Source organism: Protopterus annectens, chromosome 6.part0 (assembly GCF_019279795.1).
Source record: "Protopterus annectens isolate FY-2018-M chromosome 6.part0, PAN1.0, whole genome shotgun sequence".
Taxonomy (NCBI): Eukaryota; Metazoa; Chordata; order Ceratodontiformes; family Protopteridae; genus Protopterus; species Protopterus annectens.
Window position 1 is genome coordinate 75,545,787 of NC_056737.1, and position 23,425 is coordinate 75,569,211.

General features: G+C 45.1%; 1 protein-coding gene across 1 annotated transcript in view; it reads right to left on the reverse strand.

Moving 5' to 3' along the window:
• The window catches only part of MLH3 (mutL homolog 3), a 415,885-nt gene that overhangs the window by 323,928 nt on the left and 68,532 nt on the right, over positions 1 to 23,425 (reverse strand). Inside the window, exon 3 of the mRNA XM_044073460.1 lies at positions 21,844 to 21,923. Coding sequence (XP_043929395.1) covers positions 21,844 to 21,923 — 80 coding nt within the window. The remainder of the gene's footprint in view (positions 1 to 21,843; positions 21,924 to 23,425) is intronic.

A 23,425-nucleotide genomic window follows, 5' to 3' on the forward strand; every position in this document is an offset into this window, starting at 1 on the left:
TGCAGATCTGCAGAGTGTAGTCTCTGCTTTGAAGAAGCTGATGCTTGGTGGTGGCGGAGAGGAGCCAGTCAGCCAAATAAGGAAACACCTGGAATCCTTGACGTCTCAGATGAGCCGTAACCACTGCCATGCATTTAGTAAACACTCTGGGGGCTGAAGTGAGGCCAAAGGGCAGGGCTCTGAATTGATAATGACTGGTCCCCAGCCGAAAGCGGAGAAACCTCCTGGAGCGTCTGTGTATCTTTATGTGATAGTACGCGTCCTGAAGGTCTATCGAGCACATCCAGTTGTCCTTGCCCAAAAAGGGCAGAATGGACTGAAGCGTGACCATCCGGAATCTTGCCTTTCTGACAAATCTGTTTAGATTGCTCAGGTCTAAAATTGGTCTCCAATCTCCCGTCCTTTGGGGACCAAAAGAATCTTGAGTAGATGCGGATCCTACTTGGTCTGCTGGAACTATTTGGACGGCTCTCTTTTCTAGGAGCTTTGAGACCTCCTGTTTTGCCAAATCCCTTTGACCGGGTGAGATGTCTGGAAGGGATTGGTGAGGTACGGGATACCTTTCAAAAGGGATTTTGTAACCCTCGGATATGATCGACTGTACCCACATGTCTTGTGAGAGGGAACGCCAGGCTAATGGGTACAGCGATATCCTTCCCCCGACTGCCTCCAAGGGTGGACAGTCGGGCAACACCTCAGGGATGCTGAAAGGGTTTGTCAGGAAGAGGCTCCCTGCTACCCTGATTCTGGGGACCCCCCCTGCCTCTAGGGTGGCGTCTGTTATTGTTACCCCCTCTGCCTCTGGGGGTAAACTGACCACGTGTGTCCGGCGTAACTCCTTGGGCTTTACGGAACCACATTTTTCCTCCTTTCTGACCTTTGGGATAGCGTCTTGAAGGAGTGGAAAAATGGACTCCTACGGCAGAAAGGGTTTTGCCGTCTTGTTCACACCTGGTCAAGGTTTCCTTCACCTGCGGTCCGAACAAAGCCAAACCGTCAAAGGGGGTATTGGTGAAGGACGCCTTGAAGGGGTCCACGAAATTACAAAGCCGCATCCAGGCCTGACGCCTAAGTGCCACTCTTGTGCCTGCGGCTCTACTTGCTCCATCGGCCGCATAGGATATGAGCCGCATGGAGGAGTTGGTTAAAGAATTCAGGATTGCTAGCTATGATGCAATCTTGTCTTGAGCCCCAGCAGCTGAAGGATCCTGAACCACTTCACCTAGTTCCTTGAGAATGTCTCTCTGAAGTCTGGTGAAATGACAAAGGTAGTTCAGCGAACGCATAGCAAAGGTCGCTGAAGAAAACATCCGCTTGCCATACCCATCCATGGTCCTAGAGTCTTTGTTAGGAGGATGGACAGGCACGGAAGGATCCGCAAGTTCCTTCTTGGTGGCAGCCGCCACCACCATAGCATCCACAGAGACGCCCTTAGAAAGAAACTGCTTGTCTGAAGGGGCCGTAATAAATTTGGATGGCCTCCTAGGGACAGGTTCCACAGAATCCGGGGCTGCCCATGCCTTCCGAGCCACTACCTGCATGAGTGGGTCGAAAGGCGGAGACACCCAGGAGGTGGAGGGTCGGGATCCAAACGCCTCCAGGTATACCGACTCATCCTCGGAGGGGTCAATGGAAGGCCAGTTCCCCCTCTGTTTGAGGAGTTCCAGGATGTCTGAAAAGGAGACATCATCAGAGGGGGACCGGGGGGAACCTTCCGACTCATCTAAGTCGGTATCTGATGTTGTAGACTCAGGGGAGTCTGTGTGTTTCCTCTTACACGTCCTCTTGCGCGGGGGTTCTCCTGCGGGATCAGGAGAAACCTCGGAAGAGGAAGTTATTCCCAATGGGGAAACCTGGGGCGATGGATCCCTGGGCCTGGGAGCAAGAGACTGGCAAGAGACATCAACAGGCACCGAAGAGGGAGGAGCTAAAGGAATGGACCGTTGACCTGGCTCAGGTGCCAGGACACTCCTCATCACCTCAAAGGCTCCCCTCCCAGGGAGACCAGAACACTCCTGTTCCGAAGAGACAGGAATTCCCGGCTCCACTGAGACAGAAGGCTCCGAGGCCGATGTCAGTGCCAAGCTCACCAAAGCGAGCTCGAGAGGAGAGCGGGTCGGACAAGGGTCCGATGCCACTAGCCCCTCGGAGCCGACAAGGAAACTCGACGACCGGATCCCTCAAGGAAGGTCTCATGGAGGAGATCGGGCCAAGGCAGCGGAGCCGAAGGATGTATCGGCCCGGCCGACATGGTCACTGTCCCGAAAGCTCCGGCTCGAACTCTGCTGGAGAGTCGGAGGAGGAAGTTCAAGGGAAGAGCAATAGTCAAGTCTGTTGAGACGGGCTATGGAGCATTTGGGCTAGTGCCTGTGACTTCAACAGCCTGCTTACCACCCTCTCTAAATCGTGGTCTGACAGCCTGGAAGATCTCGAAGATCAGCTCCGATGACTCCGTTCCGATAAAAGAGGAGACCTCGGAGCCAAGCGAATCGACTCTAGAGAAGGGGACTGAGATCTCTTCTTGGACGAAGCCATCGGAGCCGACGTCCTCTCGGTTCCAGATGGAGCCGAAGACTTTTCGGCTCCGATACTGGATAACACCTCGGCACCAGCCGGTGCCGACAAGGCAACTGGAGACTGTGTGTCGGAACCGGAAAGAACCGACACTACCATATCAGTGGTAGAAAGATCGGCTCCAGCCGGAGCCGATCTCGACTCCGAAGGAGTCAGAGCCACCGGGAAAGGCTTAACAACCGTAGCCTGAACATTAGGTGGCTTGGAAGGTTTACCCGACCCAGTCTTTGTCGGTGAACCTTCTGGCTTTAATAAGCCATGGAGGATCAACTTGTTCCTCCTCTCCTGCAGGACTCTCTGGCTAAAAGAGTGGCATATAGCACAGGAGTCCTGCAGGTGTAAAGGCCCCAAGCAGTAAACACAAGAAGTGTGACCGTCTGTCAGAGACATCTTCTGACAGCACGAGTCACACTTCTTGAAGCCTCAGACCTTTCCTTCTCTAGACATAGTCTAAGAAAAGACAAAACACACACTCAACAAAAGTCACACAATTAACCCCAAAACACACACAAACTGACACGGATTAATGAACTGGGAGGCTTAGGCCTAACAGAAAAGAAAATTAAACTTTTTCCCAAAAAGAGGAATATAGGGTGGGAACTATAGTATAGCTATACACACTATAATTACCCTTGAATAACCTGTTGAATTAGAAAACTCACCTGAGCTGGCAAAAAAGAGACCTCTTCGCGAAGCGGCAAACGAGATCTGAGGTAGTCTCGCCTTGCATCATGGGATATAGGGTTGCCTCGAGCTGGTAAAAGGAGTTCTCAAGCTTAGCAAGTGCCGAGTCGGAGCCGAGGATCGGCTCCGAACCCATCCAGCAAGAATGAAGGCGAGACTGACAACTTAACATTCAAGTTTTTTAGTTTATTATACATACTGTTACGTATAAGAGTTTTATTTAAAAATGATGTATTATATGTATTAGATTAAATGTATTATATTTGCCTTTTTAAAAAAAAAAATCAATTTGAATTGGCGCCAAAATGGATATATATTGTGCTGTAATAATTGTTTAATTGATTCTGAAGAAGTCCACATGATGGTGGATGAAAGCGCTTAATTCATACACAAGTTTTACATTCTGTATGCTGCTACTATTTTTTGTTGGCGAGCTGTGGTCTTAATAAAGGACGTATTATTGCTCCTGTTGAGTCATTCCTTCTGGACTTGAGGAATAATTTGTTGCTTTTGGCGTTCTTTGGATTATTTAAACCTTGAATAAATCCAAAGGCAAATTAGGAACCCAGGCATTTGGATTCGAGGTAAGTTGGATCCGACAAGGCACAACGGGGTTAAATAGCACCGGCTCCAAAGTACTCCTCTGATCCGAAGGAGACCTAGCCTTCCTAGGACCAGATGGCGACAGAAAGTACAGTTGTGTACACTTACCATAAATGTAGATGTTCGAGTGTATTCATTGTTGCAGTCATCACATCTGGGTTATCCCAGCAGGGAAGCCCTCAGCCGGCCCGAATACCAGAGGCTTAGTATTTCTGTGTTGGTTGCGGTCGCTTCAGGACTGATGTCAGGCTGTCAGTAGTATAAAGTAAGGCAGCCGACACCATTACATCAGTTTTTCTAGCCCTGTCAGGAGCCCTCAAGTGGGAGCCAGGTTATGGTGGAAGAACACCACCAGTAGAAAGTAAATACCAAAATGTTCCTTGTAAGGAGAGAGAGAGAGAGAGAGAAAGGAGAGGGGGATGGTGGAAGGGAAACCAGGAATGTAACACTGAACACACTCTAACATCTACATTTATAGTAAGTGTACACAACTGTACTATGTTCTTTGTGTTTCAATGCTGCCATCATCACATTTGGGTTGATTCCCAAAGCTGAGGAAAAGGGTGGAGGCAGTGAAGGATACTAGGGGCTGGCTTGGATGCCCTGCAAGACTGCAGCAGCAAAACCTGTCCTGGATTTGGAGAAGATAGGCAGGTGGTAATGCTTGGTGAAAGTGTGAACCGATGTCCATGTGGCAGCCTCCAGGATGTCCCTGGTGGGGACTCCTCTGAGTAAGGCTGCAGAGATGGAGGCTGCTCTGGTGGAGTGAGTCCTGACCCCCTTAGGGGGAGGCTTTCCGTGTTGCTTGTAACAGAAATGGATGCAGTGTTCTATCCATTTGGAAATTGTTTGTTTGGAGATGGCTTTGCCCTCTGCCCCCCCAGCAACGCTAACCAGTAATTGATCAGACTTTCAGAATTATTTAGTCCTGTCTAGATAGAATATGAGCTGTCTGTGCACATCTAGAAAGTGCAGGAGCGTTTCCCCCTTGTTTTATGGGTTAAGGAAAAAGATGGACAAATGAATGGATTGGCTGAGAGCCACACTGGACACCACTATGGGCATTAAGGATGGGTTAGTCCTGAGGGAAACCCTGTCAGCATGGAAGATGATGAAGGGCTCCACAGCCTACACAGTGCTTGTAGCTTGGAGACTCTTCTGGCTGAAGTGATGGCCAGAAGGAAAGCTGTCTTCCAGGAGAGAAATTTTAACTCTGCTGAAGATGCTGGTTCAAAGGGTGGCAGGGTGAGCTTTTCCAACACAAAGTTAAGGTCCCAAGCTAGGGTGGGTGCTCTTCTGGGTGACCTCAAATTGCTAGCCCCGCTTAGGAATTGTTTGATCAAGGGGTGTGAGAAAAGTGGTTGCTCAGTGTTGAAATGAGCAGAGATAGCAGAGGCATGAATTTTAAGAGAGGAAAAAGAGAGACAACTGTGTAGCAGGTCAGATAGGTAATCCAGGATGAGGGGTAGGGAGGGCTGTGCCATATCAGCTTTCTTAGCCTGAATCCAGGTGCAGAACCTTTTCCATTTGTCAGCATAAGACTTTCTAGTGCTAGGGCATCTGGCCTCACATATAACATCTAGAACTTATGTTTACTGAGGTTGGCATAAATATCAGTGATCAGGGAATAAGCCAGGCTGCCAGACTGAAAGTCTGCAATTGGGGATGCATGAATTCTCCTTCCCTCTGGGTCAGGAGGGTTGGGTCTGATTGTGATGCAATGGTGGCAATGGGGACAGGCTGCGCAGCAGTGGGTACCAGTGCTGGCGAGGCCAGTCTGGACCTATAAGCACTGTCTTTGGTTTTTCCTCATTTATTTTGAGCAGTACCCTGGTGATGAGAGTGGAGGAAATGCATAGACCAATAGATTGACCCAGGGGAAGGATAGGGCATCGACTTTCCAAGCCATGCAGTGATGCTCCCTGGTGCAGAACTTGCTGAGCTGATGGTTGGTGTGGGAGGCAAAGAGGTCGACCTTCGGGGTGACCCATTTCTGAGTTATTAGAGTGAAGGTTCTTTTGTCTAGCTGCCACTCCTGTGGATCCAGAAGATTTCTGCTTAAGTGGTCTGCCAGAGAGTTTAGAGAACCTGGCAGGAATTGTGCTAACGGGTGGAGTTGCATGGCAGAGGCTGTGTGCCAAAGGGTCAAGGCCAGCCTGCATAGAGGGTAGAAGTGAGTCCCTCCCTGCTTGTTGATATACCACATCACATTGGTGTTGTCTGTTTTGATCAGGAGAGCCCCTAGAGAGAGAAGGGGACTGAAAGCTGTCAATGCATGCTGGACAGCTAACATCTCTTTCTGGTTGATGTGCAGATGGATTTGTTGTGGGCTCCATAGGCCCTGTATGCACCTGCCATCCAGGTGTGCACCCCAAGCATAGTCTGATGCTTCTGTAGTGAGGGTCTGGGTGGCAGGGGGTGTTGAGAAAGGTAGTCTCTTGTTGTGGGAGCATGCTGCTGCCCACCAAAGAAAATCTTTCCTTAGACAATGTATCACTGGTATAAGAGTTTCCAGGTCGAGAGTGTTGACACCAAAGGCTTTTTAGGTACCACTAAGTTTCCTCATATGCAGTCTGGCATATGGAATGAGTAGAATGCAAGATGCCATGAACCCAGAGCTTGCAGGATTTTCCTTGCAGATAACTGGGGTCTGGTGGCTAGTTGAGAAAAGTAGGTTGTCAGGTAAGTTTGCTTTTCTGGTGTAAGGAATGCCATCTGGGATGCTGTGTCCAGGCTTGTTCCCAGGAATATAATCCTTTGGGTGGGTACTAGTTTGGATTTCTTTTCACTGATAGTGTACCCTAGGGAGGTCAGTAGGGACTTTACAAAGGCCAGGTGCTTGAGCAGCTTTTCCTGACTGTCTGCCTGAATTAGGCAGTCGTCTAAGTATGGGTAAATTTGGATATTCCTTTGTCTGCAAAAGGCAATGGTGGGAGCCAGACATTTTGTGAAAACTCTGGGAGCAGTAGATAAGCCAAATGGAAGTGCAGAGAACTGAAGGTGCAGGGATCCTGCCCTGAAACGTAGATATTTCCTGCATGATTCCCTGATAGGGATGTGGAGGTAGGTCTCTTTTAGGTCTAGGGAGGCTAGCCAAGCATCCTTGGACAGCATGGTTAGCAGTTGCTGGAGAGTGATCATCTTGAATTTTGGTTATCATCAGGAAGGTGTTTAGAATGGATAGATCGAGGATGGCGCGCCAGGTGCCCTCTTTTCTGGGTACTAGAAATAGTCTGCAGTAGAAACCTTGGCCTATCTGTTCTGCAGGAACGTGCTCTATTGCCCTTATTGAAAGCAGAGAAAGGACTTGCATTTTTGCCTCTGCCCACTGGTTTGGAGGTAGATCTGGGAACCCTTTTGGGGTTGGAAGTGTGTGGAAAGAAAATTTGTATCCCTGGGACACTATGTTGAGGACCCAGCGGTTGTTGGTAATGGTGGCCCAAGTGCTTGCATGAAAGGAGAGTTTTCCCCCTAGGGGTAAGCGCAGGTGAGCAGAGAGAGGGGCTAGGGGAGGAGAGTTATTATAAGTTCTTACCATGAGGGGGTGGCTTAGAACTCCCTGGTTTTGAAGTGGAGGAATTCCACTGTTTAGATCTCTGCATTCCCTGTGGCTGCTATATGGGGGGGTCTGCTTCTCCGGGGTCTGGGCTGAACTGACCTGGCGGGAGCAGGAACGGACCAGTGCTTGGAGGGGCAATGCCTGCCGAACCTTGGTGGCTGGACCTGTAGGAAATCCTTAACTGTCTGCATAGATTTAGCTTTTTCTTCCATCTTTTTAAGACCTCCTCTGCCTTAGTGCCAAACAAGTTGTCTTTGTGCAAGGGTGCATCCAATAATTTTGATTTAACATGGTCTGGCAAGGGCTGTTCCTTAAGCCATGGATGTCTTCTAAGGACAGAACCAGTGACTGCTGCCCTTCAAGAAGCTTTTAGGGTGTCAAAACCACAGTGTAAGGTGTGCTTAGTCACTTGACTTGCAGAATGCATTAACTCTTGTAACTCTATTTTCTGAACAAGCAGGAAAGAAAGACACTTTTTGTTTGAGGAGTTCCATGGTATGTTGCTGAAATTTTAGCATATGGAACTGGCAATTTAGTGCTCTGATAGCAAGAGTAGCAGAGGTGTATACTTTTTTACCCCATCTGTCTAGTGCTCGGGAATCCCATTCTGAGGGGGTGGGATTCTTAGCAGAGGTTGCTTTAATTCCTTTAGGCCCTTGAGAAATTACCTCAGGGTCAACAGTAGGGTTTTTGAAAATAAATTTGTGTAAGTCAGGGACCCTGACTCCTGACACCCTCCCTCCTGCACCCAGAAAACCTGACAGGTATTACAAACTGGATTCCAGAAAAACATCATCCACAACATCCAGGACTGGGGAAATGGCCAGGGGTCTGTGCTGTGGAAGATCCAAGAATTCTCTGAGTCTCTTTTTAAACTGAAGGTAGCCCTGAAATTCCAATTGAAAATGCTCCCTTAAGGTATGAAGGATTTCCCCAAAGGAAAAGTCCTCGGGTGGAGAGGCTGAGGGAATGGAATTCTCTGCATCAGAATCCTCATAAGCAGAGAGGGGTTGCATGTCTTCATATTCAGATGCATCAGTCATCAAACTCCTGTTCGAATAAAACTATTGGGGACAGATCTCTTTTCCTTTTGGAAGAGGTAGCTTGGCTTCCCCTGATCAGCATGATAAGGTCTTCTGCCATTTTAAGCATTTGAGACTGAGGCAAGGAAGTAGGTGTCTGAGATTGGGTCGGTTTCTTGGGTGTGGCTCATACCCTGGGTCTTAGAAACTTTGTAGTTTTCGAAAGAATGGTAGATGCGAAAGAAGTCGTCTATTTGTGTCGAGTATCGGTAGTGCAAAGTACTTCCTTGGAAGCCAGTGCCTGCTCAGAGGCTCCGGACCTATCCAAGGGTGAGACAACCACAGGATCCTTAGTCGAAGATGAATTTTGCGTCATACCGGACTCTGAAAGGGTCTCGGTAGCAGCCTGCAAATCCACAGAAGCGAGCATCAGGGGCTGCAAAAGCGCCTCACTGAGGACCAGAGAACTGACTACTAGCTTAACAGAAGCGTCGGTAGGTTTGGACCTGTGTGGTCTCTGTCTTTAGCCTTATGTTTTTTCAGAAGATCTGCTGCCAGATGGCTTATCAAAGCCATATCGGAATTCAAGGACTGTAAGTGAAAATATCTAGCTACAATAAGGGCCCGATGACATATAGTTCTGGTGATAAACAAAGCACAAAAGCGACAGCAAGGAATGTCGTGGTCTGGGCCTAAGCAAGTGACGCACTAAGAATGAAAGTCTCGATGTGGTATTTGCTTTCCACAGGCAAGACAGTTGTTAACTTTATTTGACATTGATTAGTGCAAGAAGAAAGGATCCCCAATGGGGTGCTTAGCTTTAGAAGACTCCAGCTTCAATTCGGAAAACAAAACTCAGGTAGCGGCCGACCGGGACTCGTGGGAACTGCTTCTGCTTTGGGCTCCTCAGCAAGAAAGACTGATGTAATGGCGTTGGCTGCCTTACTTTATACTACTGATGAACTGACGTCAGTCCTGAAGTGACAGCAACCGACACAGAAATACTAAGCCTCTGGTATTCGGGCCGACCAAGGGCTACCCTGGTAGGGATAATCCAAATGTGATAACTGCAACAGTGAAACATGAAGAATATCTGTCAGTTTTTTCTTCTTCGCTGGAACTGGAGTAGAAACCCCAGAAGAAACTGGAGGTACCCTTTTTTTTGGTTCCTTCAAAACTCCTGGCTTTGTTGAGTCTTGGCTGGAGAAAGGTAACAGTCCTTTAAGAATTAGCTTCTTGCGGTGATCTTTTAAAAAGTACAGTTTTATACCTACCATAAATGTAGATGTCCGATAGACATGCAACTGCAGTCATAACATGTGGGTTGTCCTGCTTCAGGCAGCCCTCGGTCGACTGGATTCCAAAGTCTGGGTCCGACGTCGGCTGATGTCGCATTTCTCTCCGACGTCAGAGCGGCTGGAGTACATAAGCATCAGCCGACGCCATTTTCTTCAGTGTTTCTTGCCCCAGATGCCAGGTGCCCTCCAAGGAAGGCTGTAATCAAATTGGAAGACAAAAACAGGATTCCAAACAAGTAAAAGAGCAATAAAACAAATACATCATAACAGATATCCCCAGCTAAGAGTAACAGGGATAGGAGTGGACCCTAGGCATAGAGGGGTATGGAGGGAGGGAAAATCCGACTGCAGTTGCATGTCTATCGGACATCTACATTTATGGTAGGTACAAAACTGTACTATGTCCTTCAAGAATGCAACTGCAGTCATAACATGTGGGTAGAATACCATAGCTTAGCTGGGGGAGGAGGTATGCACTAGGAAAGAGATGGTGTGGCAATCAAACCCTGCAGGACTGCTGAAGCAACACCTGCTCTGGATCTGGAGTATAGAGGGAGATTGTAGTGTTTGGAGAATGTATGCACGGAGCTCCATGTAGCAGCTTCTAGAATGTCCTTGGTAGGCACCCCTCTTAAAAATGCTGTAGAGGTGGCTGTAGCTCTGGTGGAATGTGGTCTGACATTGGCTGGAACAGTCTTTCCATGAAAGGAATAACAGAATCTGATGCAATGTCCAATCCATTTAGAAATAGTCTGTTTTGAAATTGCTTTTCCCTGGACTGCAGGGGCGTAAGCTACAAAAAGTTGTTCAGACTTCCTACTGGCCTTGGTTCTGTCCAGGTAGTATCGAAGTTGTCTGTGAATGTCCAAGGTATGCAGAAGTCTTTCCCCCTTATTCTCAGGATTGTGGAAGAAAGCAGGCAGATGAATGGCTTGATTTAGAGAAACCCTAGATACCACCTTTGCCATAAAAGTAGGGTTGGTCCTTAAAGAAACCCTGTCTCTGTGGAAAATAATAAAGGGTGGTATTGCCATTAGGGCCTGTAGCTCCGAAACCCTTCTTGCTGAGGTAATTGCCAACAGGAAAGCTGTCTTCCATGATAGAAATTGCAAGTCAACTGAAGCTGCTGGCTCAAAAGGAGGTAGAGTCAGTTTTTCTAAGACAAAATTGAGGTCCCAGGCTGGCACTGGGGCCTTTCTTGGTGGCTTAATGTTCTTGATTCCCCTGAGGAATTGTCTTAGTAAGGGGTGAGAGAAAACAGGAGGATCAGTGTTGTATCTAGCTGAAATAGCAGATGCATGTATCTTTATGGAAGAATATGAGAGGCCGTTCTTTAACATATCTGCCAAATATTCCAAGATAAGTGGGAAGTTCAGTAATGAAGCATCACGTCCCTTGCTGGTATTCCAATTGCTGTATCTTTTCCACTTTGCTAAATAAACCTTTCTGGTGGATGGTCTTCGAGCCTCTGTTAGTATCCGCTGAACTTCCTTAGAGAGAGATAAGCTGAAGTTATTTATGGGATCTCCCAAGCTGTTAGCTGCAGTGTCTGAAGGTTTGGACGCAGTGTTTCGAAATTGTGTTGAGTCAAAAGTAGAGGCCACTGAGGGAGGGACCACCTCCTGGTGTGACATATGCTCCGTAATAGTGGGTACCAGTGTTGTCTTGGCCAATCCGGAGCTATTATGATTCCCTTGGGCTTCTCTGCTTTGATCTTTAGTAATACTGAGGTCATCAGTGGCAGAGGTGGGAATGCATAGATTGCTAGGGAGTTCCAGTTGAATGAGAGGGCATCTATTTTCCAAGCTTTTGGATGGTATGTCCTTGTGCAAAATTTTGGTAGAAGATGGTTGAGGTGAGAGGCAAATAGGTCCACTTCTGGCTTGCCCCATGTCGAAGTGAGTTGTCTGAAGGCCTTGGATGTAACCTCCACTCGTGTGGATCTGTGAAATTCCTGCTTAGGCTGTCCGCCAACACATTGTCTTTTCCTGGAACAAACTGGGACTGTAACTGGATGTTTAGGCTCAGTGATTTCTCCCAAAGCTGCATTGTCAGTCTGCAAAGGGGGTAAGAGTGGGTGCCCCCCTGCTTGTTTATGTACCACATCACAGTGGTGTTGTCTGTCCGTATCATTAAATGGCCTTGCTGGAGTTGGTGCTGAAAAGCCTCGATGGCATGCATTACTGCCAGCATTTCCTTTTGGTTTATATGCAGATGTGTTTCCTTTGGCGACCATTGCCCTTGTATACACCTGCCTTCCATGTGCCCATCCAAGGTCTGAGGCGTCTGTAGTCATGGTCTGTGTTATCTGTGGTTTTGAATGACATACCTGTGTGTTCCTGGCTCACCGAGGCCCACCATAGGAATTCCTTTTGAAGGCATGGAATGAGCGGTATGATTGTCTCCAAGTTGTTGCTGTGTTGAGACCAAATGCTTTTTAGGTACCATTGAAGCTTTCTCATGTGTAGTTTTGCTAATGGAACCAGTAGAATGCAGGATGCCATGTAACCCAGGGCCTGTAGGAATCTCCTTGCAGTCATTTGGGTGAGTTTTGCTAAACCTTTGAAGTAATGAGTTAACTTCTCTTGCTTGTCTTCTGTCAGGTAAGCCATCTGAGAGGCTGTGTCTAGTTTGGCTCCTAAGAAGATTATTTGCTGGGATGGTTGCAGTCTTGACTTTGGAAGTTGACTGTGTATCCCAGAGCTTGAAGTAATCGTATGACATAATCCAGGTTTCTTGTCAACATCAATTTGTCGTCCGCTTGTATGAGGCAGTCGTCCAGGTTCGGGTAAATTTGTATACCCTGGAGCCTGCAATGAGCAATTACTGAAGCCAGGCATTTTGTAAATACTCTGGGCGCAGTAGATAAGCCAAATGGCAATGCTGAGAATTGATAATGCTCTGGCCCTGCAAGAAATCTGAGGTATCTTCTGCAGCTGTGTCTGATAGGGACATGCAGGTATGCCTCCTTGAGGTCCAGAGTAATCAGCCACGACTCCTTGCCCAGCATGGGAAGGAGTTGCTGTAGAGTCAGCATTTTGAACTTTGGTACTATGAGAAAGGTGTTTAATGCGGACAAGTCCAGTATTGGTCTCCATTGAGATTCTTTTCTTGGAACAAGGAACAGTCTTGAGTAAAACCCCCGTTCTTGTTCTTGTTGTGGAACTCTTTCTATTGCTTTCATTCGAGTCAGCAGAGTGATTTGTTTGATAGCCTCTGCCCTTTGATTTTGTGGTAGGTTTGGCATGCCTTGTTTTCTTGGTAAGGTATGAAAATGAAACCTGTACCCTCGGTCTATAATGTCCAAAATCCATTTGTCCTTTGTCAGTCTGTGCCAGTTTTCTGCAAACAGAGATAATTTCCCGCCCAAGGGAGCTTCTAGTTGTTCCCTGGTAGGCGGTAGTAGAGGAAAGTCATTGAGTTTGTGGTTGTTGGGCAGGTGAAACCCCTGCGTCACTTCTTTGGTTTCCTGGCTGCCATTGTCGTCCCCTGTAAGGGCCTCTGTATTGGCCTCTTCCTCGGCCACGTCTGTTCTTACCCCTTTGAAACTTTTCTGTATTAGGAAAGGACCAGTTTTTTGAAGGCCAATTCCTACTGAATCTGGGGTTGAACCTGGAGGAAATCTTTCACAGTCTGAACTGATTTTGCTTTTTCTTCGATGGTCTTTAACACATCCTTAGCATTTGCACCAAAAGCTTGTTCTTTTCCAAAGGTGCATCCAGAAGTTTTGCTTTTACATGATCTGGTAGAGGTTGATCTTTTAACCAAGCATGTCTATGAATCACTGCCCCTGTCATAGCTGCCCTACATGAAGCTTCCAGTGCATCATATCCACACTGCAGGAAGTGATTGCTTACTTGCTGAGTGTTATGTACAGCTTCCTGCAAAGTCTTCCTGTCTAAAGGATCAGGAGAAGCTAATGTTTTTTTGTAAATCTTCTAAGAGATAATCCTGATATTGTAACATATGAAAAAGGCAATTTAAAGCTCTCATAGATAAGGTAGTGGATGTGTAAACCTTTTTGCCCCATCTCTCTAATGACCTTGCTTCCCTGTTGGAGGGCAAAGGATTTTTTGAGGTGGAGGCTGAAACTCCTTTAGGCCCCTGTGAAATAGTTTCCAAATCAGCAGTATGGGCCCTGAATAAATGGGAATGAGTTTCTGGGACCCTGTAATACCTGTCTGGCTTGGCTGGAGCAGGAGGAAGAGAATCAGGGTAGCACTAGAGTCAGAATACAAATCATCCAGAACATCAAGTACAGGAGGAATAGCTAAGGGCCTGTGCTGAGGCTTCTTAAGGAAAGTCCTAAGGCGTTTCCTAGAATCAGAATATTCCTGACCCTGCCACTTGAAATGTTCCCTCATGGTGTGCAAAACTTCCCCAAAAGAAATATCCTCAGGAGGGGAGGCAGAAGGGATGGAATCTTCTGCATCCGAGTCCTCATAAGTCTGGAAGAGCTCTTCCTGGCTATCAGAGTAGACAGAGCCCTCAGAGTCTTCATCTGAAGGAGTAGGGTCAGAGGGTTCAACCCGGGGCCTTTTATCAGGAGGAGGTTGGGATGCTCTCTCAGGATGGGCCTGTGAACCTCTAATCATGGAAATTAAATCAGCCGCCATGGACATAATTTGTGTCTCCGGAGTCGGCTGAGGTAAGGATTTAGAAGTAATATGCTTTGTTTTGCTGGCTGCCTTAGCCCTAGTGTAGGCCTTAATAGACATGGCCATAGGAGGCCTGGCAGCTCCACGTGCAGGAGTGACCTTGTCTACAGCAATGGTCTCGGGCATTTCCTCGGTTTCGGTATCCGGAGGAAAGTCTATAACTGGCGTAGGAGCAATGTCTGGAATCGGAGTCGTCGGTAATGCGGTGTCTTCGGTTCGGAGCGGTGGGGAGACCGTCTCAGAGGGAACCGGAGCACTCGCGTGTGGAGTCGGTGGTAGACGCGGGCCGAGGATGTCGGTCCCGGTCTTTTCGCTTTTTGGGTGTTTGCGATGTCGGAAGATCCGACGGCATGGTGTAGGCAAATTTATCGCCGAAAAAATCTTCAGCGAACTCCGCCCGGCGCCTGAGAATGCGCTTGTTGAAGCGAGCACAGGCTACACAGACCGAGACGTCGTGGTCTGGGCCCAGGCAAGGGAGGCAGTAAGAGTGGAAATCCTTATGAGGTATTTGTTTACCACAAAAAAGACAATTGTTAACTTTTTCAGTAATTTCTGACATCGGCTGAGGCAAGAAAAGGTCCCCAATGGGGTACTTAGCTTTTTCAATGACTTCGGTATCGTAGAATACAGGAGCTGACCGACCTGCACTTGCGAACTGCTTCTGCTTCGGGCACCGCGGCAAGAAAGACTGAAGAAAATGGCGTCAGCTGATGCTTATGTACTCCAGCCGCTCTGACGTCGGAGAGAAATGCGACATCAGCCGACGTCGGACCCAGACTTTGGAATCCGGCCGACCGAGGGCTGCCTGAGGCAGGACAACCCACATGTTATGACTGCAGTTGCATTCTTGAAGGACATCAGGGGGGTTAAAGGCCAAACACAACTCTCATTCTTGCTCCAAATGAGCAGCACCTAAGCAATACACACACTTGTCGTGGGAGTCTGAGTGTGGAATTTTGTGTCCGCAAGAAAGACACGTCTTAAAACCAGAGGGCTTGTCCACCACTGAGCACACCCCACACAACCAAGCAAACAAACACGATGTGCGGTTTAACCACAGTAGTTACTGAGAGGCAGCATACAAGGAAAATACACCACTTGCATCACAAAACTACTGAATGGCAATAGTAGTTAACGAAAAAATACCAGGAGTTTTTTTTTTTTTTTTTTTTTAAAAAAGGGATAGTTAGCAAAGGGGGAAGAATGCAGGCCAACAGCCATATGGGAAGAGAAGAGGTAACAGAAATTCAAAAACCCTAATGACCAACAAATTGCAACGGAAGGAGGGGAGGAGTAGATAAGGTTCTAATAGAGTTTAGGCAGAGATTAGGAAAAAATACAGGAAAAAAGGCATTTATCACATCTTATCAGTAGCTCACGATCAGCATAGATGCATCTGTACAGGTGGTGGTACACAAGATCTGAGGGGTTGGGGAAGCTGCAGGGCATTGTGGGAGTGGGAGGAGCTTGAGATTCATGGCAACTGTCTTTTGGAATGACCAGTTTGGATCCGATGTCAAATCCAAGGACCCAGTCATAAGGAATAATGAAATCGACATCAGATTTATGTTTTAATATTCATTAGAACTGTGACAACTGGGTTTTGACTATATCAATGTCTGAAATTGTTATTCTTAACTGTTATTAATGCTGTGTGGTGATTGGTTAATTAACTAATTTATGATGGATGTGAGCAGTTATTTAAGATCACTGTGGAGAATTTGTTGTACGTTCTGAAGAAGTCCTGTTTGTTATTGGGGATGAAAGCGCTCAACACACTTGTGGTTTAAATATTACATTATTTTTGCATATTCAAGTACAGCTTGGATCTATGGACATGAAACAGAAAATTTACCCCAGGACCACCCCCTGTACTACAAATGGACACAGTCAGCTCCTAAATCTGTATCCTATGCATTGGTCCCCTCAAATTATCTATGATATGATCCCAGTTATTTTCACTATGAGTAACATATAATTATCGATCATGGGATAGGTAAGGCCAGTCTCTAACCAAATGGGATAGGTTAATTCATGCACAAAATGGAATTGTGGTTAAGCTTAAAATTCTCTGCATGGGCAGCATTTGCAATACTTACCTATAAACCTATAAAGCAAAGTACTTATCTTACTCTATCCAATTGTAATTTAGATGAATGGATGAACTACTGTAAATTCATACCTAATTGAATACCCATGTCCCTCATGGATGTGGGCAGCAAGTATATGTCCAAACAATATCCTTGTTATGCCTGCCTCAGGGTTCCTTGTATGCAAAATATAAGGGCTAAAAACAACTATGAGAATGTAAGGCTAGGCTTCTTAAGATCCTCACAGATCAACAGACTAGCAAGTATCTATGAAACAAACTTTTTCACTCTGTCTACTCTGTTATGCTACTGTCTTGTACTGTTCAGTAACAGTACTATTACTCTGATCTAGTTGTGCTCCTTAGTGAACCTTAGTCATGGCTGAAAAAGAGTCTGGCAGTCCACCTATGCAAATGATGAGATTTCCTCATTTATTTAACCATCAGAGGAAAAGAGGAAAAAGTGTAAAGAAAGTTAAGGCCAGTTCTGGACTACAACATCCCATCAGGGAGGGGTGGGAGTTGCTGCATTTAATCTTGTCTGCATTTGTTCTTCTGAGCCACTGACTGATGGAGGGGGACAACTATTTGCTAGCAGCAGGCCTTGCCACAGTTTGTCTGCAAGTGAAATGGCCATGCCTGTAGTACTTTTGGCTCCCAGAAAGTGACTGGATATCACAGTTCATACAGATCTCCCATGGGTTCTTAACACAACAGGTAAGATCAAGTCACATCCCCCCAACCACTTCCAAATGTAGCAGACAACAGTCATATGGCCTGAGTGAACTGCTAGTTTATCCTGGGGTACAGAGTTCTGAAAGACTTGATGGCTAAGAAGAAATGCCTTCATCTCAACTTAGTTAATTTGTAAAACTGCCTTGTAGGGGTACAGGTGCTTGGGTCATTAGCCCTTTATGATTCCCTTCTATCCTGGGGTGAATGCATCCATGGTGTTTGGCACTAGGGGACTAGTAACTGGAAGGGATGACCCTTTATTAGGTTAACCATTGTATGCATTTCTGGCAGACTTTGGAAATCTGCATCAGAGGAGCTATGTTTCTGCTGAGACCACTAGACTACTAGCAACCATTGTAACACCCTCACATGATACTTGGCATAAGGTAGCATATGAATGTCATTTTCTTGCATCCATTTTAAGACCGTCACATACTTGGCATAAGGTACCATGGAGATGGCCTTTGCCAACAACCATTATTACACGCTCACATAATACGTGGCATAAGGTAATATGTAGGGTGGCCGTTGCTAACAAACATTGTAACACCCTCACATGATACTTGGCATAAAGTTCCATGGGAATGGCATATGCTAGCATCCATTGTAACACCCTCATGTAATAGTTGGCATAAAGTACCACATGGCGGCATTTGCTAGCACCCACTGTAATATCATCACATACTTGGCACAAGGTACCACGTGTGGCATTTGCTAACATCCACTGAAACAGCTTTACGTGATACTTGGTATAAGGTACTATGGAGATGGTATTTGCTAGTATCCATTGTAACACCCTGATGTGATACTTGTCACAAGGTTCCATGGGGGTGGCATCTGTTTGCATCCATTTTAACACCTTCACATGATATTTGGCATAAGGTGCTATGGGGATAGCCTTTGCTAACAACCATTATTACATCTTCATGTAATACCTGGCATAAGATACCACAGGGATGTCCTTTGCTAACAACCACTGTAATACCCTCACATGTTACTTGGCATAAGGTACCATGGGGATGGCCTTTACTAACAACCATTTTAACACCCTCACGTGATACTTGGCATAAGGTACCATGGGGGTGGCATTTACTAGCATCTATTGTAATACCTTCACCTTATACTTGCCATAAGATACCATGGGGATGGCACTGTGACAGCCTCATGTGATACTTGGTAGAAGATACCATAAAGATGGTATTTGCTAGTACCCACTATAACACCCTCATGTGATACTTGGCACAAGTTACCATGGGGATGGCATTTGCTAGCATCCACTGTAACACCCTCACATAAGACTTAGTATAAGGTACCATGGGGGTGGTATTTTCTATTACCCACTGTAACACCATCACTTGATACTTGGCATAAGGTACCACGGGGATAGCATTTACCAAGAGACAAAATTCCTTGAGGCAAAGATTGGCAGAGGACTGCCTGAAATCCACAAGTTTGGGATCTTTGGACTAAATGAGACATACCTTGTCCACTGGAACACAATGCTTTCCATGCTAAGGTGTTGAAGCTGCAGCTAATGAAAGTCAGCAACTCAGTGGGACTCAAACAGGACTCTGCAAGGTTCATTTATTTCTAACGAGTGCAACAGCATCAGTACAGAACCCAAACTTGAATATCAAGTTCTGAAGATGCAACAGCTAGGAACAAACTGTTTAAATATGGGAAAATATTGGCTCTCTATTGTAACTCTGAGTCCAGGAAATATGAGTCATTCTGACAGTGTGCATTATTTGTCAGCATGAAAGGAGATGGTCAACAGATCACGTTGCTTTGCCAGGGATGGTCTGCGTCTCTCCCCTCTAGGCTTTTGAATATCAGCTAAAACATTGTCCTCCTCAATACTGCCTTTTTTAGGCAATGCCAAACTAAAAATAATTCTGGCACAGCAAATCAAAACCAAGAAAATATAAAGATGTTAGTGCTCAATGACAGGAGTCTAAACAAGATAATCCACTCTCTACAAGTTCTCTTCACCCTAGAGAACGCTGACGTTTGTGCAGTGACTGAGACATATTTTAAAGTCTTGGAGAGCACTCTGGCAGTGCAAAGCTATAATGCCTTCCACACATTTAGACCAGCTACTACACAGACAGGGGACTAAAGGTCGAGGTGTCTTGATTTACACCAAAAATAAATGCACCTGGTAAAACAGAATGATGCAGTTGAGCTTTTTCCTGCCCAAATGACAATAGGCAAATTCCTATACAACTTCCTTGCAAGCTACAGGTCTCCTGTATGATCCAGGAAACCCATAACATGTTTTTAAGCATACTGGAAACACTCATCATCCAACCCAATACCATATTCATGGGCAACTTTAATTGTCTTGCAATTAATTGGGGATCGTACACTATACCCAATGTGCAGGCACAAAGATTCCTGGATTTTGTAAACACAAACTCCTTGGGCCAGATTGTTAACGGGCCAATCAGGCACACAGGTATACTGGATCTAGTCCTAACTAATATAGGAGAACACTGCACATCCCCTAGTATAATGTCCTCTCTGGTAATGTCAGACCACAAAACGGTCTCCTTTGACATAAAAATAAAACCCGGAAACCCAGCTAACCCTGGAATGTTCAGAAACTACTCTAAGGCTAACTTCCCACTATTAAGTGATAACCTGGGAAAATTTTAAATCTCCCTAAACCCTGAGAACACTGCTCCCTATGCAGAGTTGTTCACAGAAACCCTATACAATTATGTTAACAGCTGCACCCACCAAGAATAAGAACAGAATAACTCATAAAACAGGTTCCTCTCTGATAAGTTGTTTTTGACTAGAGGAACTAGACAGGGGTGTCCTCTTTCCCGTTTGTTACTTGTGTTATATTTAATAACCACTGGTAAAGAAAATAAAGGACTCAGGGCGGCCATGGTGGTGCAGCAGTTAGAGTTGCTGCCTCACAGCAAGAGGTTCTCCGGTTCGATTCCCGGCTGGAGTGCCTTCTGTGTGGAGTCTGCATGTCCTCCCTGTGGTCACGTGGGTTTCCTCCGGGTGCTCCGGTTTCCTCCCACATCCCAAAGACATGCAGTAGGTGGACTGGACACTCTAAATTGGCCCTAGGTGTGAGTGTGTGCATGTGTGTGCCTTCTGTGGAAGGTTGGGCGCCAGGCTGGCAACTCAACACCATAAAACTCCACTGCCAATCATGAGCAGACAGGTGATCCGCTGTGGTGACCTCTAACCGGGAAAAGCTGAAAGAAGAAAGAAGAAAGAAAATAAAGGACTCACAAAGTCAAGGATATAATTGATATGGTGCTCAACAAAAATTGGCTTTATTTACAGATGATACTTTGTACCTGATGAAACCAGAAAAGAACATCTCAGTGTTGTGGAACATTCTCAGACCATTCCGGGTTGTTTTGGATATAAAATGAATGAAGATAAAACAAAGGCTATAAACTATGTACCCAAACACTAACTGGTTCAGCAATACCCATATTTATGTGGACATGACAAAATGAAGTATTTAGGAACATGGATTAAAAAAAGTTTATGTTATGGCAGCTAAGGATATGTGGGAATACACTAAACAAATGATTATACAAAAACTGAAGAACTAGAAGTTCTTTTGTACGGATATGAGCAGCAAGATATAAGCAGTAAAAATGTTTTTAGTCCTTTTAGTTTTATACACAGGTGAGGCATATTTTTATCAACCGGAGGAAAAGTTTCTTTTTTGGCAGCCACCAGAATTAAACTTAAGAACTTACTATGTCTAGGCAATTCAGATCCTGTGTCCCAGTTCAAAAACTCATTTACTTAGTTACAGACATATGCTCACCCAATATTTCTGACAAAGTACTCTGTGGGAAATTTTTAAAATCTGCAAACTCATAACATTCCCAGAACATATGTTCCCAATTACCTATTTCTTCCCCATCACACCTCCATTTGCCATCTAACTGAGGAAAACATTTTTGAAGTCTGCTTGGGGTATAAAAATATCTAAACAGAGTTTTCAGTGAAATTTTTTTCCATGGCAAGGCAACGGTTGGCCGTCATCTGGAATTTGCCATTTTTCCCACTGCAGTGCAATCTCGGAGTTGGTATATTTAATTAGGTGGTTGTAGGGTACGTAGCCCTCCACATGGGTAGGTGTTAAGTTTCATTATTTTGTTCTTGGTCACTAAAGTGGCCTACTGTTGGTTTGCCCTAGAACATCTTTCACTGAGAAGTCCGTTCGTGCATTTGCAGCTTCAATAAATAGTTGTTCGACGATATGTGATTTGATAAACTGATATAGACCATAAACAAACACTTAGAAGTGAAACTTTTTGAAACCTTCTGAACTTTGTTACATACTTGGGAACCACACATATGTCCTCCCATTGTTTTAATTAATTAATTAATTAATTAATTAATTAATTAATTAATTAAAGATCATGAGAAGCTTTGCACCAGAGAGCATGTTTGAAAGGGGAAGGAACTGTGGCAGTTTGGGAAAACTGTATCTGACGAAAGGTCATAAACACCATTGTCTTTAGTCCTGTTGTAATTGGGAATGGATCTCCTCTACCAAAAGTTTTTGATTTACTTCTAGATTCAGTAAACGATAAAGTTACAAAAATGTGCATTGAATGAACTTAACTCTTACCTCTGGACAATGAGCAAATACTGGATTTTTCCATTCTGAGAAAAGGGCTTGAAGAGAGTCGTCAGACTTGCACATTCCAACTAAAAATAAATAAATAAATGCATACATTAACAGACAATAAGACTGCTGGAATAAGTCTCCCCCTACCCATACAGTGACATCAATCCTCCTATTAATTGGATTCCTTCCAAATCGACTGTGGACATCTACAAAAGCAATTCCCTTTATAAAATATGTGGTAGTTATAGGTGAGAATGTTGACCCTCAGACTGGTTTACAGTTTTTATGGTTCTGCTTCTCTCCCTTCTAGCCCCCGTAATCAATGAATCTTCAATCCCTCATATACACGTGTTCATTTTTCTTTTATCTTTTTAGTTAATTCACTTGTTAATTAGATAATTTTACTAAGCATAAGCTTCCTTTTAGGTGTGACCAAGAATTACACACTGGTTAAGTCGCCTGCCAGAATCAAACCTTGGCTCACAACCTTGCTCCTCTAACAAACTGCCAAACTGTGTTTAGAGGCTAACTTGTCTCCCCTTGTGGTTGGTCTGTTTACACTCATATAACATGCCATCTGCTGCTCTGTACCTCTTAATACTGTTTTAGAGTGGTTAAAAAACACAGTTTCAGTTTTACAGGTGCTTAAAAGTGCTAAATGTATTTTGCTCCAATGAAAAGTGAACACGGCAAAAAGGCAGAACTTACAAAAAAGTTAATAGACTCCAGGCAGTATGCTTTTTAGCACCAGTACATGTAAATATTTTCTTCCCTGCTTCCAAATTTGTATAACAGCCACCAAATATTCCAAGAGGAAAACACAGGCTGACTGAATCAACTGCTCAGCTGATTTGCAAAGCAAAAAACATTACTTAAGGAGATTCCAGAGGGGTACCCCTAGAATGAGTTAGTACTGGGAAATATTCAAGACAGCAATGTCCTCTCCTACAACACCCCCCCACCATTTTCTGCATTACATAAAGAAGTCCTGACTCTCTATTTCCTGCTGGGTCAAAATTTTAAATATCAGCAAGAACAATAAAAAACACTCATTTGCAGGTCCTTGTGTCCACAGCAAAGCTACAACAAAGTATCCAAAATAACACGAGGACACAGGATAGGCTCCAGGCTATAAAACTTTAATCAGGCACAAGCGCTTTCGCGTCTGCTTCTTCAGGTGCATAAAAACAAACTGAAACCAGTCATACTTTTAAACATTGCTGAATGCATCACATGACAATTCATCACATGACTATATACAGTCCATTACTATAAAATATTAAAGCTGTATAGTAACCACAAAATAACTAAAAGTACAAAAAAAATCCTAAAATGTATATATTTTTATATACTTTGTGCAATATAAACACACATTATTAAAATACATATTCTTACTGACAGCTACTTTACCTACATAGAGGTCTGGCCTTTAACTTTGGTCTCAGTGGTATTTGTTCATTGAGACCATGTCCCATATCAGCTCTGAATAAAACTATCAATCTAGCTTCCAGTTCCTCTGTTTTATTGCATCTGTTCCCCCCACCCCAAACTCACAAAACTGCTAGCAATGGCGATGAACTTA